Source organism: Mya arenaria, chromosome 2 (assembly GCF_026914265.1).
Source record: "Mya arenaria isolate MELC-2E11 chromosome 2, ASM2691426v1".
NCBI lineage: Eukaryota > Metazoa > Mollusca > Bivalvia > Myida > Myidae > Mya > Mya arenaria.
Genome location: NC_069123.1, coordinates 53,027,153 through 53,042,110, shown reverse-complemented (window position 1 = coordinate 53,042,110; position 14,958 = coordinate 53,027,153). Strand labels below are relative to the sequence as shown.

Genomic DNA, 14,958 nt, shown 5'->3' with positions numbered 1-14,958 from the left:
TACATAATATAGCATCCACTACTTGAGTTTCTGAAATTCCCTGTGTTTATATAATTATAAATTGTATGAAATTAGGAGTGTTTATGATTTTAGTCATAGGAGTTGGATGTATTAGTGAATGTTTTGTTCCATATTGGCAAGAAAAGGGTTAAATAAGTAGCATGCTATTAGCCTGTTGCTGTAATTTATCAGCATGATACTTATTGAAGGGTAAGAGCTCTCTCTACTGGTTACTGTTCTAAAATGAATGTTAATGAATAAACGTAATTAAAGAAAGCCCTCTCCAATATGGTAAAAAACTAATTGATACATTTGTCTTTGCTTGGTTATGTTGTTGAGGATTTTTGTGGGTCATGGAATCTCCAGCACCAAAGGCATGATAGGGGATATAAGGGTCCACCATTGGTATATCAGTGGCTACAATATCAGGGGCTACCATGGGGATATCAGGGGCTACGATATCAGGGGCTCCATGGGGATATCAGGGGCTATGATATCAGGGGCTACCATGGAAATATCAGGGGCTACGATGTGGATATCAGGGCTACCATGTGGATATCGGGTGCTACCATGGGGATATCAGGGGCTACAATATCAGGAGCTACCATGGGGATATCAGGGGCGACAATTTCAGAGGCTACCATTGGGATATCAGAGGCTATCGTGGGGATATCAGGGGTTACCATGGGGATATCAGGGCTACCATGGGATATCGGGGGCTACCATTGGGATGTCTGGGGCTTCCATGGGGATATTAGGGGATATCAGGGGCTACCATGGGGATATCAGGGGCTACCATGGGGCTTCAATGGGGGATATCAGGGTCTACCTTTGGGATATCAGGGGCTACCATGGAGATTTACCATGGAGATATCAGGGCCAATCTGCATTAAACAAGCATGGGAAAGGGCAAAATATATGCTATGCTTCTATTTATACCCTTTCAGATAAATGTTTTATGTGCCATCAATCATTTTGCTCAAGTTTTAACAAAGATTTTCCTAATAATTAGTATAAGAATAATCACACTATTTTCTTTGAAAGTTAATATACAGAAGTAATGTATTTGCAGTTTTAAATTTTTGTGTGATGTTACTTAGAATATGCCCTTAAAAATCAAATAATGAGTGAGACATTGTCATCATTTCAGGACACAGAAATCTTGGAAAAGTTGATAGAGGACGATATTGCTGCAGCTAAAACCCCTGTTGGCCTGGTTGCATATGCTGGTATGGAACTAAAATCCATTAACATACAAACTTTCAGAGGGTCAAACACATGAATTGTATGTAAACTTGTATGTGTATCTACACATACACATGTACATGAAATTGCAATTGAGTTTAAAAGTTAATTGCGAAATTTCTCTTAATTGTTAATGCTAATATTCTCATGAATCAATTTTTTGCCGTGCATGCCATTCTTACCGTGTACAAAGTACACATACCTGGATGATGTAGTCAGTTTTCAGCTATTTAATACATCAGTAATTAATATTTTTTATAAATGCATATACAGTAAGTCCTTAAAGATTGATCACTTAAAAGTATGTTTGTTATACATTGATTTTGAATAAGAGTGTCACTTTAAGCTTGAAAACAGGTAATTTCGCCTGTTTTCTTGCTTTGATATCCATTTTTTAGATTTCAAGAGTTTCAAATTGATTTGGTAGAACTGCTCATAACATTGCATTTTCAGGAACTCCGAACATTGGGCATGTCGATGACATGGATAAGCTAAGGGAGATCTGCAAGAAGAAAAATATCTGGATGCATATCAATGGGTAAGGTTAAACCTATGTACTCGTATGTCCAAATCATGAATCATACCAAAACTTAAAGTAACCTAAAATATTTGTGAAGTTCTTATGTCAATTTAAAGCTCCACAGAGCCTAATATTATTATTTTTTTGTACCATCGATTTTGCGATGAAATGAGGATTTACTTACCTTCTGATATAAAATGCTGACCTGTAGGTGTCATATGAAACTCAGAAAGCAATCTTGGAAATTGATCAGCAACCATTTATGCCTGTGTGCTAAACACAGAAAAAACGAGTCTTACACACTTATGCAGACCATTTACATGCATGAGCATCCAAAACTGTTGCCCATTACAGAGACAGCCTGGCAATGATGGCCCTGATCCACCCTCCAGGAAATGTGTACTCCTCCAAGTTTGCGGACAGTTTTACCATCACCATGGGGACCTGGCTTGGCCTCCCTGCACTACCATGTGCTGTATCCTTTATGTGGAATATAGTTGTAACATGCATACAGGACTTGAAATCAGTTATCATGAAGCCAAATTGAACCTTGAGATTTTACCATTCAAATGTTCAGGGCATATCAAAATTAAGTGTTTACATCAATTCAAGCCATTACAATTTGACACATTTAAAACCTCTGCAGACATTGCTTGTATTTGAGACCTTAACCCTTGGGTGTAGACACTTTACAAGGTAGCGGATCCCTCGCTGGTACTGGCAGCCAGTCTCATAAGCCCTGAGGCTGCCCAGAAACTGGCATGCCTTCCACTGTGGGTGTGTCTACAAAGCCTTGGTATTGAGAGCATTGAGGAACGCATCCAGACCTCGTGTGAAATGGTAGGCGTACACAGCAGGACTGTTTTTATACTCTACAGAGTAGAGCATATCAACTGTCATTTAAGTTTAAGCCATTTACACAGCATTTTGAGCTGTTTTTTGTTTTCCTTGTTTCACATAAGGATAACACAAATTTCTATCACTTTCCTAGATCAATTATTTGTTTCCATCTGCTTGGATAGTAATAAAAAAAGGGGAATTTCAATGTTATGCTGGCAGGCTTGAAAACTGGAGACATTTTCATACAAAATTGCACAACTATAAATAAACATAGACAAGTCAAAATTATCATTTCTATGTTCATTGTAGGAAATTAATTTAGCTTTAAATTGATACTGAAATAATGATAAGCATTTGAGTTGTAAAGAAAATATGAGGATTTAAGACGATACATAGGTTCTTTATGCATTTTCTAATTTGTTGCTGAACTCTTTAAGATTAATTATAATATAGAAATCATGCTTTTTATTTTGATTCACCTCGCTAAAACATGCGATTTTTCTGTTTCTGATCTAGCCACAATAATGATGCAAAACCTTGAGGTGTGTCTGTGATATGTTGCACTGGGGTTAGATTAAAATCACTTTATCATAAAACTGATGATAAAAGGTTAAACAACTTTGAATGCAGAATCAAAACTGTTGGAAGAAGTTCAGTTTTCCCCTGTGCATCATAGCTGCACAAAACTCTGTGGAAATGGCCAAATTTGTTCCTTGGGAAAATATATGAACATTTATTGTATTTACATGTAAAATGAAGGAAATCTTATACAAAAGTTAAATAATAAAATATATTTGTGAAGAACAATTCCATAACAAGACATGTTTGGAAATTTTGATGCTATTTCTTCAGAAATAATAGTGCATGAAAAAAAAAAATATGTAATGAACTGAATTTTTTTTTGTCTTTGTCATTTCAAAGCGAAAATGGACAAGTTCTTTCAGAGACAGTTTTAAGTCGGTTAAAAAGCTCTAGATTTATACATTCATAATCTTTAATGAAAATGATGGTGACCACAAACATGGTCATTTGCTAGTTAATGGTAATTGTCTATATTATAAAAATGAATTATGCTTACTTTATTTCAGGCTGATGTGATGTTTGAAGAACTTTCAAAAATAAACACCATCAGACAGTTTGTGAGTATGCTTTTGTTATTGACAACCCTAATTACAGTATTTAGTATCGGGTAATTTGTTTTTGTTAATGTCAAAGAAATACACCATGATTCTTTTTGTGGTATATTCGGGGAACATGATGATAAAATAGGTTATTTTATATTATTTTTTGATAACATTTGATAACTTGAGAAATGTTCAGGTGTTGAACCCCAGATAATAGTTGTGTCCAGATGTGTCATGTAATTGTACAGCACAAAAAAACAAAAAGTGGAATTGTATACATCATTAACAAGATGCTGACAGTCTTCTGGGTATGGTGATGGTGTAAAATGTTGTTTTGATATAAATGTTCTTGATCAATGCTCTTGTTATGAGTTTCCAATGCAAAAGAGAAGGAAGTACATAGCTGTCGGCGATGCCCGATGTGAGTATTGATGTGTTGTCTGAATGTTTCAGAGTCGGGAGCAGAAGAAGGGCGAGGAGCGAGCCATACGAACCATCAGTGACCTCATCACAAAGGCCATGGTCGCACTTGTACGTACTTGTAAAACTTGAAATAACGATATCATATGAAAGCGTAACAATATCATTGGAAAGGCAGAAATATATTGCTTACTTGTCTTGTTAATCAAGAGAAAAATACAACTTGAATATATCTGTACTTCTAAAGATATTGGTGTACAAATATACTTGAATTTATACTGAACATCATGCTTTGATACATTCAAGTACATGTAGGCAATCTATGGTATTTAGAGTTTCACTTATTTCTTCTAATTAACAATTATTCTCATATTTAGATGTAAATGTTACAGTGATTTTTAGTAGTGCATCTCTGTTTACATGTAAATGTCAACATTTTACTTACAATTATTTTATACTTGTTTATTTCAGTTGAGTTTTGATGTCCTCTCTCCAACTATTGTATTTCGATACACTGAAAGTACTGAACCTACGAGTGAGCGTCATTGATAAATACATGACTCAAACACACAGGATAATGTTTGATTAATTTTATGATCCAATCAGTTTGATGTTGTTATTAGCTTGACTTTTTCCAACCTACTTAAATAACCAAGTAAGATAACTGTATTTTGCATGTAATGCAAATAAAGGCCCTTTATTATTTTGACTTAGAAATTTCTGGTTAAGGTTGTAATCATTTTACCACATTTAAGTTGATATCTCAGCAAGTACATCATGAAGTGCATTGAAACTTTATGTCAGATGTACATAAAATGTACTTTCAACCTCTTGTGTTAGTTCATTTACAATTTATCTGTAAGCACATAAAAAATTATAGAATTGTTAGTTTTTTGAACAAATTTGTTAAATTTGAGTCAAGATTTTGGTATATTTTCAAGATCCTCTCTTGTTATGCAGACATAGCAGTTGCCCCATATGCAGCGGGTGGTTCTCTTGAAGATGATGAAGAGACAGAGGAGGAGGCTAGGAGGAAACATGAGTACTACAACTCTCTCAATGTCTGGGTTAGTCAAGCTGACTTTATATTATATGTTTTATGAATAATTTTGAACAGGTACAAACTTGATCAAATCTTATATTGAAGAACAACAAACTTGACGACAATACATGTAAGCATGAAGAGAAAGGGCCTCTTTGAGAAATCTACCATACTTTATAATATCATAAGGTGTTTATGTTAGTTGTGTATTCCTGTATTGCAGCTTGCAGAGAGTGTGCAGGCGGAGAACCCGTGTGTGGAGGTCACTGTGGTGGATTTGGAACGTGAGGGGCTGTGTATGAGGTTCGCGCCACTACAGTCTGCTCAAGGTAAGACAACAGTATGCTACAATAAACTGATAATATAAAGTGTCTGCTGGGGGAAATGTCAGATTTGTGCGTCTTTGTTAATGATACTTCATGTTAAAGTTGATGTTGTTTTGTTTTGTTGCTTTGCTTTAGATCACAAATAGAGCTGCACTTGGTACCCTAATATACCCAATTACCATGGGCTATTTAATACCTGAGAGTCTTGGTCAGAGTTCTCTTCAATGATACGGTGTTGTTGAAAAACTATTTGTTCTTAAGAAGAATTATTTATAAGTCACCGCAATTCCAAACTTATTTTTAGCTTACCTGAACACAAAGTGCTCAGTGTGAGCTATTATGATAGGGTGATTGTTCGTTGCCCATCTGTCAATCTTCAACATATTCCTTGACACAACTTCTCTTCTTTAAGTAGACCAAACTCCACAGGAATGTTTCATGACTGGTCCTTTCCAGATGCCGTCTATAAAAGTGGTTCCATGCAGAACAGATAGGAAAAACTTTTCTTCTCAGAAACTGCTGGCTTGATTTCAGCATAATTTTGCAGAAATGCTCCTTTGGTCACCCTGTATCAATTTCCTTTACCCCATGTTGATTTATAAAAAAACATGGCTGCTAGGGAGCAGGGCTACTTTTCTCAAGACAGAAAACTTTGAAAACCTTGTTCTTAGAATCCCCTGGCCTGAATTTAAAATAATTTCACAGAAATGCCTCTATGTGTTACAGTAAAAGATTTCTGCCATCAATATTGAATATTTCCAGATTTATTTACTAACTGATGAGACACCATTTCAAGAGTTTATTGATCTGTTAATTCATTTGCCATTTCATTTGTAGTGCTTGGTACAAGCAAGGATGATGTCAAAGCATTTGTTAGATCTCTCAAGTCACAAATTGTAAGTATTTATATCCCTCCTACCCTCTCTTTCCTATACAAAGTATATGAAAACATTTAAAAAATGCACTCATATTCCTCCTTAATGAGTAAATTATGTACTCCCCTTTGTGATTGAGTTCAGCCTCTTAATTATTTGCTGCCAATTATACATAGCATAAAGTATGCAATAACATAAGCTATTCAATGTCTTAAGCTATGACTTTGAATCAAGAGTGAACATGTAGTAATCTTAATAAGAGCATGTTCAGAAACAGCAAAGTTCTCTAAACTGCCCTGTATGAATGTATTTTCTTCATTGCTAGAGCATCCTGGATGCAACTGTGTTGAACTATGAGAAGTTTAGACTGGTCACGGCGGAACAGGAGAACCTACGACTGGTTGAGGTCGACAACTGGGCCGGGCTCGGAGCAGTGCAGTATGTCACTTTAGGATGTTCTTTGATTATTATTATTTTCATTTACCAGATATTCTTCTTATATAACATGCATCATAAACAGCTAATATATGGTAAAACAATTATAAGTGCCAAGAATACCCAATGCAGTTGTGCTGGTTTATGGTGTTTATTTTTGAGACTTTTACATATCTGTTAAATGTCTGCTGCTATTGTTAAGCATCCACCTCCAAAAAGAAATGCTGTGAAAGGTAACCACCTGTAGTCAACTAGTATATTCTGGATAAATACCACTTTCCCTGTACCTTCAGATATATTCCCTCTGAGTACTTGGATGATTTGAACAATCTGTCTGTTGAGGCTCTACAAGACATCAGCAACCTCAACATTGAACTCATACACAAACTGAAGGCCACTGACAATGCCTTTTCATTAGGTAAATGATCTTTATCACAATATTTAGTGTGCCTTTTAAATATGCTGTCAATATGTCAATGTTTTTTAAACTCAAACAATTACATGCTTTTAGTAGCATCTTCCAGTCTTTAAACACATTGATGAGCTGGAGTCAATACTGGATTGTTGCTATCAGTGTTGGTCACATTTTGTTTTTAGGTTTTAAAGATGCGCGATGTTTTTGTTATTGTATTATGTAATATTTTGTAGTCTTATTTTTTTTAATGGGTTTCAGGTTTTACAGACCAGGATGTTGCATGTGTGAAGTTTGGATTGGTCACGGATGATACCGATGTCTCCGAGCTCATCACTCTCGTTCAGGACATCGGGAAACAAGTGGAGGAGTCCGCTAAGGTACATGCTAGCCCAATATTAACCAGTTGTACATGCTAGCCCATCATCAACTTTCCATTTGTACATCAGAGCCCAACATTGGTTGGCCAGATGTACATAACAGCCCAACATTGATTGGCCAGATGTACATCAGAGCCCAACATTGATTGGCCAGATGTACATAACAGCCCAATATTGATTGGCCAGATGTACATGCTAGACTAACATTGATTGGCCAGATGTACATAACAGCCCAACATTGATTGGCCAGATGTACATAACAGCCCAATATTGATTGGCCAGTTGTACATGCTAGACTAACATTGATTGGCCAGATGTACATAACACCCCAACATTGATTGGCCAGATGTACCTAACAGCCCAATATAGATTGGCCAGTTGTACATGCTAGACTAACATTGATTGGCCAGTTGTACATGCTGGCCCATCATTGATTGGCCAGTTGTACATGCTAGCCTAACTTTGATTGGCCAGTTGTTCATGTTAGCTTATCATTGATTGGCTAGTTGTACATGCTAGACTAACATTGATTGGCCAGTTGTACATGCTAGCTTATCATTTATTGGCCTTATGTATATTAAAAGCTTTTCAAATTGAACTTTTGATAAATTATCAAATTGTTTGCTTTTTTTATTTCATTATTAATCTAGTCATTTTGATATAGATGATAACAGAACATCTTAACAGATAGCTGTTTTTTTTCTAACAGAAAAAAATCTTCTGTTTCAGAATAATATTAACCATGCTTGCTGCAATTATAAAAAAGTTTTCTGTCAGAAATATGATTTTTCCTTGTAAAATAGATTAATGTCTTTTGCATACACAAACGTTTATTTTGTACTTTAGCAATTTGACCTTAATAAAAAAGGTGACATAACAATTTCTCAAATGTTTGATCTTAACTGATGGTTCTGTTCTATCAGGAGAAATGGTCAGGAAAGGTAATGACATGTAGTGTTTTAACATTCATTAAAACTTACTGGAGTAAAATAACCCACTTGTATGTCTCACTATCTGGCTGTGTTACTAGCATTATGATATTGTCATCACTCGCTTGAAGTTTTATATATCTTTCGGTTTTCCATGTGATATAATATCTGTTGGTTTTCCATGTGATATAAGTACTTTTTAGTCTATATGTTTATTTAAATTAGAGTGTTATTTTTATTTGTATTTTTATTTTAATGATTTATCGCAATTTTTTGTGTTATTTGATTTTTCATCACAATTCAGAATTAGTATTTTTCTGCAGCAGAATATTTATTGTTAAATGAAGGTAATGGACAACAAATGTTTGTATGAAAGAATAACTGATAGTTGTTATTTCGTATATCATTGGTTAAAGGACATAGCACTATTCCAATCAGAGCCTAATATCAAAATAAACAAGCAGTTCATAGCATGATCTGGATCACGTGGGTCATACAATATGAATGTCATGTTTTTCTCCATATAGAAGACCAGGTAATGTAAATGTAATATTTTACTTGTATTAATGTTCCAAATACTTCTAAAAACACCTACACTGTTTGAATATTGTCTTTAGAAATATACTTTAAAACAGTACAAACCAGTATTCATGTTTTCAAATGAAAAGTACTTACCAAATCTACCTTTTTATGCCCCCACAAAGTGGCGGCATATAGGGTTGCCCTTGTCCGTACGTACGTCTGTCTGTCTGTCTGTCTGTACGTACGTACGTCCCGAAGATTGTTTCCGATCTAATTCTTGAAAACTGTTTGTCCAATCCTCACCAAACTTTAAACACATGTTTGTGACCATAATATCTTGATCAAGTTCGATAGTCATGGAAATCGCTTTAGTCATTTAGGAGTTACGGCCCTTTTTTGCCAAAAATACTTCAAAAATATATGTTTCCAATCTAATTCTTGAAAAGTATGTGTCCAATCCTCACCAAACTTTACATACATGATTGTGACCATAATATCTTGATCAAGTTCGATAGCCATGGAAATCGCTTTTGTCATTTAGGAGTTACGGCCCTTTATTATTTTAGTGAAAGGTTTTGTGAGAACTTTTGTAAGAATAAAATATGGACATAGTATTGTAGTCAAACAGAAATAAACAGATTCAAAAATTTCCTTCTCCACTGTGTTTGCTTATAAAAGGTTAGAAAAATGAGATTGTAGTGGGATTTGTCAATCAGTTAATTACATGTTCTCTTCAAAATCTCTTATTATTGAATCTGTTGGGGCTATTGACCATTTGACAAATGGTTCATCTGCTCTTAGGGTGAGGCTGTCAGTTTCAATGCTCCACTAGTTCCCCAGGCCAATAAATTAATTGACCTGGCAAAATATAGTGTTGTATTTTTATTTATTTTTGTTGTTGTTTGTTGTTGTTGTTTTTAGGAAAGGTTGATTTGTTGGCTTATCACTTGCAGTTTGGTAAAGACTTAATTCTTGCACACCGACATGCATCCCCCCATGGAATATAAGTCATGTCCAAAATCGCACCACTTCTTACTTATTTTACCCTTTGGTTTATGAAAATGACACTTTGTAATTTCATTTAAATAATAATTATGCAAGACTTTTATTAAAGTTGAAAATAAATGTGTTTTTATCAGGACCTTATTTATTTAAAAATTGATGTAAAATTACTCTAGATGCATTATGACTTCAGTTAGCAATGATGCACCACCTTTCTGAGACATGTACAAAAATGCATTTTTGACATTATTTTATTCTTAATTGATAATTTTAAGTATGCATGTATGTCTTTCCAGTGTAGATAAAAAAATCCAGCCCGTGTGGCTAGTAACTTGACATGCTTTGGCTTACTTATGTGCCCGCCAGTCAGATTTTCTATCTGGACTGGAAAAACATGATAGATATTATTAAACTGGACTTCTTCATGTAACAAATGTCATTATATGCTAAAGTGTATCAATGGCCATCATTCAGGCAAAAATATTGTCAGGTTATTTCCCTTTGCAAACTGAGAAAAAAAAATGCTCTTGGTCAATCCATGTACAGTAATATTTTTTTTTTCAGTATCTGGAGAGTATGTCAGAACTGGTGAGGAAGGGGATCCAGGAAGCCAACAAGGACCTTATTGTGGAGAAACAACACAAAATACAGCAAGAGGTTAGTGAATATAACAATCTAGTGTGGGGGATAACTGCATGATATACACGGGGAGATAACTGTGTGATATGGGCAGTCTGGTGTGAGGGATAACTGCATTATATAGGCAGGGAGATAACTGTGTGAAATGGGCAGTCTGGTGTGAGGGATAACTGCGTGATATAGGCAGTCTAATGTGGAGGATAACTGCATGATATAGGCAGGAATATAACTGTGTGATATGGGCAGTCTGGTGTGAGGGATAACTGCATGATATAGGCAGTCTAATGTGGGGAATAACTGCATGATATAGGCAGGAATATAACTGTGTGATATGGGCAGTCTGGTGTGAGGGATAACTGCATGATATAGGCAGTCTAATGTGGGGGATAACTGCATGATATAGGCAGGAATATAACTGTGTGATATGGGCAGTCTGGTGTGAGGGATAACTGCATGATATTGGCAGGGAGATAACTGTGTGAAATGGGCAGTCTGGTGTGAGGGATAACTGCGTGATATAGGCAGTCTAATGTGGGGGATAACTGCATGATATAGGCAGGGAGATAACTGTGTGATATGGGCAGTCTGGTGTGAGGGATAACTGCATGATATAGGCAGGAATATAACTGTGTGATATGGGCAGTCTGGTGTGAGGGATAACTGCGTGATATAGGAAATCTAATGTGGGGGATAACTGCATGATATAGGCAGGGATATAACTGTGTGATATGGGCAGTCTGGTGTGAGGGATAACTGCGTGATATAGGCAGTCTAGTGTGTGGATAATGCATGATATAGGCAGTTTAGCGAGAGGGACAACTGCATGATATAGGCAGTCTTGTGATGGGGACAAATGGTAGATGTCTTAAATGTAAATATTGAACTGCTATCCTGCTAACTTAAATCTTTCAAGTCATTGACCATATTTTTGTGCTGTACCATGCATTAGTTTGATGCCATTAATCTCCCATTACTACAGGGAGTATTGAGGCAGCTTCCCATGATTGGCTCAATGATGAATTGGTGGTCACCTCCACCAAAGGATGCTGAGAGAGGCAGAACTTTCAACTTAGAATCAGGTGATCTGTTTTACCCTTAACAATGTAAAAAAAGTATACATTTAACTCCATTTGCAAGCAACAACATAAATCTAACAATTGGAATTTAGATCAATTTGATTTCTCAAAATTATCTTCAATTTCACTGTCTATAGTAATTGACTTGGATGCTACCTTGATTAAAAACTACTATAACTGTTCCCTCTACAGGCACCATAGCAAGCACAGAGGAGACTTACAAGTACAAGATGCAGCTTGCAAAGGGCTCACCACGGTCTCGGACCACCTCCAGCACAGGCTCTGTATCCAGCCAGCATAGTGGGGATAGATCTATCAGCACTCCAGGGTCCGTCAAGGCCTTGTTCCCAGCTAGCCCTGGGGGCCAGGCCCCATCTAATCCCCTGGGTGAGGTGCCTTCCAGCCCTGGGACAAAGACTGCAGCGGACATTAAGGCTGGGCTGGTCAACTCCATCAATGAAGGTGATTTGTCAGAGGGACATGAATCTCTACCTTCACCTAATGGAAATCTCAGGTACTTTCCCCTCCTAAAGAGGTCAAAAACTGGGATACACATGCTCACTTCCATTCATCTGACATAAATTATGTATGATACATATGTTTTAAACACTTAACACTTGATTTGTTAAGTTGCCAATTGTATTACTTCTATAATAGGACACATCCTTAGCCTTCAAGTCTTTATATTGTGTTTTAATTTGTTTTGTAAGTGTTAACAATGTTTTCCATACTTTTCAATTTCAGGCTAAATCTAGATACTACAGAAACAGAAGCGGAGACTTAATGGCATGAAAGTGTGATCAATGATTTACCAAACATTTATCAGATGCAAATGAATGTTGTGGATTATTTTATTGTGGGTTTACATTACTGTTTGGGGCGCAAAGAGCTAGAATATTAAGGAATATGAATTGTTGTTTTTTTGTCTTTTGATTGTTTTTATTTTCATGTCCTGAAGACATTTTATTTATTTCATGACGTTTTTATCTTCAAACATGAGTTGAGGAATTTGATTCCAAGGATTTCACATCACCACAGCAACAGGCTTCAACAGATTTACCATGCCATATATAATAGCTGTGGCATGAGTAGAGACATTTTGTTACAAAATATCAATTGTACATTAAAATAGTCTTCAAAGTGTGGTCTGGGGGAAGTAATTACTTTCAGTGATAGTTTTATGTGTATTTAACCTTTTGTTGTTAATGTCAGAAAAGTTGTTTTAGAATGTTGTCTTTGAACCTTAATCTATAAAAACCAATCTGAGTTGCCATAGATATTTTATTTTCACTGTTTGTGCATCATTCACTATGGATGTGACATAACTATACAATACTACTTTGTGGTTGGTATGTATTGTCAATATTGGCTTTATAGATAATTGATATCCATATTTGTATTAAATTTATTTATCAAAATCCATTCCGTATAACTGTGATATGTTTAAATTGATATTTATGACATAATAATAATAGTTAATGTTTATGAAATATATTTATAAACTGCTGCAGATTGCTTAAGTTTTGAAAGAGTTTAATATTTTTGACTGAGCATTACCGGTATGTTAAATTTGCCAGTTTTTGTCAATGATTAATTAATCCTCTTGCAATTTTAAGCCTTGCAAAAACTGGCCAAAAGAGAGGAAAAAAAGCTTACAAAATTACCACAGTCCAATGTATCAATATGTGCTTGTGTCTACAGTATCGATGTGTGCTTGTGTCTACAGTATCGATGTGTGATTGTGTCTACAGTATCGATGTGTGATTGTGTCTACAGTATCGATGTGTGATTGTGTCTACTGTATCGATGTGTGATTGTGTCTACAGTATCGATGTGTGATTGTGTCTAAAGTATCGATATGTGATTGTGTCTACAGTATCGATGTGTGATTGTGTCTACTGTATCGATGTGTGCTTGTGTCTACAGTATCGATGTGTGATTGTGTCTACAGTATCGATGTGTGCTTGTGTCTACAGTATCGATGTGTGCTTGTGTCTACAGTATCGATGTGTGATTGTGTCTACAGTATCGATGTGTGATTGTGTCTACAGTATCGATGTGTGATTGTGTCTACAGTATCGATGTGTGCTTGTGTCTACAGTATCGATGTGTGATTGTGTCTACAGTATCGATGTGTGCTTGTGTCTACAGTATCGATGTGTGATTGTGTCGACAGTATTGATGTGTGATTGTGTCTACAGTATCGATGTGTGCTTGTGTCTACAGTATCGATGTGTGCTTGTGTCTACAGTATCAATGTGTGCTTGTGTCTACAGTATCGATATTGTGTCTATGATTAAGGAAAGTGCTGCAATGATACTTATCTATTTACATTTCAAATGCGTGTTTGTATTGTCTTAAAGTCTAGAGGTCTTAAGAAAACAAAGCATGAATTATTGAATACTAAATATTTATGTTATGGTATCAATACTCAATAGTATAACCATTTGATTCTTTTCTTATTGAAATTTACTGTCAACTGTGTTCTGGAATCTTCTCTATGTTAAAAAGTATTTAACAACCAGACATGACAGAAAAGTGATGGGGGTATTTATAATGGTAATTGCTTTTGTATGTTAATTTTGGTATGTATTCAAATGGCTTATATATTTGGCTTTAAATGGTGTTGTTAAAATACATGTATGTTGTGCAACTGGTATACAGATACAAATTGTTACATTTTGAAATCTGCCAAACTAATAATTCAGCATTTTAGATCCAATGTGACTTTTAAACTTACGGATATTTAAGTATAATGCAAGTATTTCCAATCTGATTTCAGATAATGCATTGATTTAAAAAAAATATGTTTAAAGAATTTTCTCTTGTTCTTGTTTCTGTATGCCTTTTCTATTTATTTGACGGATGATTTGAGCCTCATTAAGCAATGTAGGACATTCTAGACAAGAGCAGATATTGAAGAATAAAAAGAGTACGGTAGAAAAAATGACTGCAGATGATAATATATTTCGAGTGATGTGATTTCCAGTTGCTATTTGGTTTGTTTTACTTGTTTCTTTTCTGCATTTTGTTGTGTTTGTTAAGTATTTGTTCTGAGAGAATAATAATACTCTTAGCTATAACTGTTCAGTTAAACAGATATCTTCTGGAACTTGTACCTATATGCAATATGGGAAATTATCTTTTGGGTAAATAAATTTCTATTATAAA

The 14,958-nt window shown here is 35.4% G+C and overlaps 1 protein-coding gene across 4 annotated transcripts in view; it reads left to right on the top strand.

The window, feature by feature from the left end:
- LOC128203963 (pyridoxal-dependent decarboxylase domain-containing protein 1-like) overlaps nucleotides 1-14,958 on the top strand; it is a 23,245-nt gene extending 8,287 nt beyond the window's left edge. For 2 of the 4 annotated variants that reach the window (XM_052905362.1, XM_052905364.1), the window contains 18 exons: nucleotides 1,151-1,229; nucleotides 1,699-1,783; nucleotides 2,120-2,240; nucleotides 2,450-2,605; nucleotides 3,694-3,744; nucleotides 4,183-4,260; nucleotides 4,621-4,684; nucleotides 5,110-5,216; nucleotides 5,415-5,520; nucleotides 6,355-6,413; nucleotides 6,718-6,830; nucleotides 7,121-7,245; nucleotides 7,501-7,619; nucleotides 8,543-8,560; nucleotides 10,637-10,729; nucleotides 11,691-11,790; nucleotides 11,980-12,301; nucleotides 12,532-14,958. In XM_052905362.1, coding sequence (XP_052761322.1) covers nucleotides 1,151-1,229; nucleotides 1,699-1,783; nucleotides 2,120-2,240; nucleotides 2,450-2,605; nucleotides 3,694-3,744; nucleotides 4,183-4,260; nucleotides 4,621-4,684; nucleotides 5,110-5,216; nucleotides 5,415-5,520; nucleotides 6,355-6,413; nucleotides 6,718-6,830; nucleotides 7,121-7,245; nucleotides 7,501-7,619; nucleotides 8,543-8,560; nucleotides 10,637-10,729; nucleotides 11,691-11,790; nucleotides 11,980-12,301; nucleotides 12,532-12,571 — 1,836 coding nt within the window. In that variant the 3' untranslated portion in view covers nucleotides 12,572-14,958. The remainder of the gene's footprint in view (nucleotides 1-1,150; nucleotides 1,230-1,698; nucleotides 1,784-2,119; nucleotides 2,241-2,449; nucleotides 2,606-3,693; nucleotides 3,745-4,182; nucleotides 4,261-4,620; nucleotides 4,685-5,109; nucleotides 5,217-5,414; nucleotides 5,521-6,354; nucleotides 6,414-6,717; nucleotides 6,831-7,120; nucleotides 7,246-7,500; nucleotides 7,620-8,542; nucleotides 8,561-10,636; nucleotides 10,730-11,690; nucleotides 11,791-11,979; nucleotides 12,302-12,531) is intronic. The other 2 variants (XM_052905365.1, XM_052905363.1) reach the window with 1 other exon arrangement.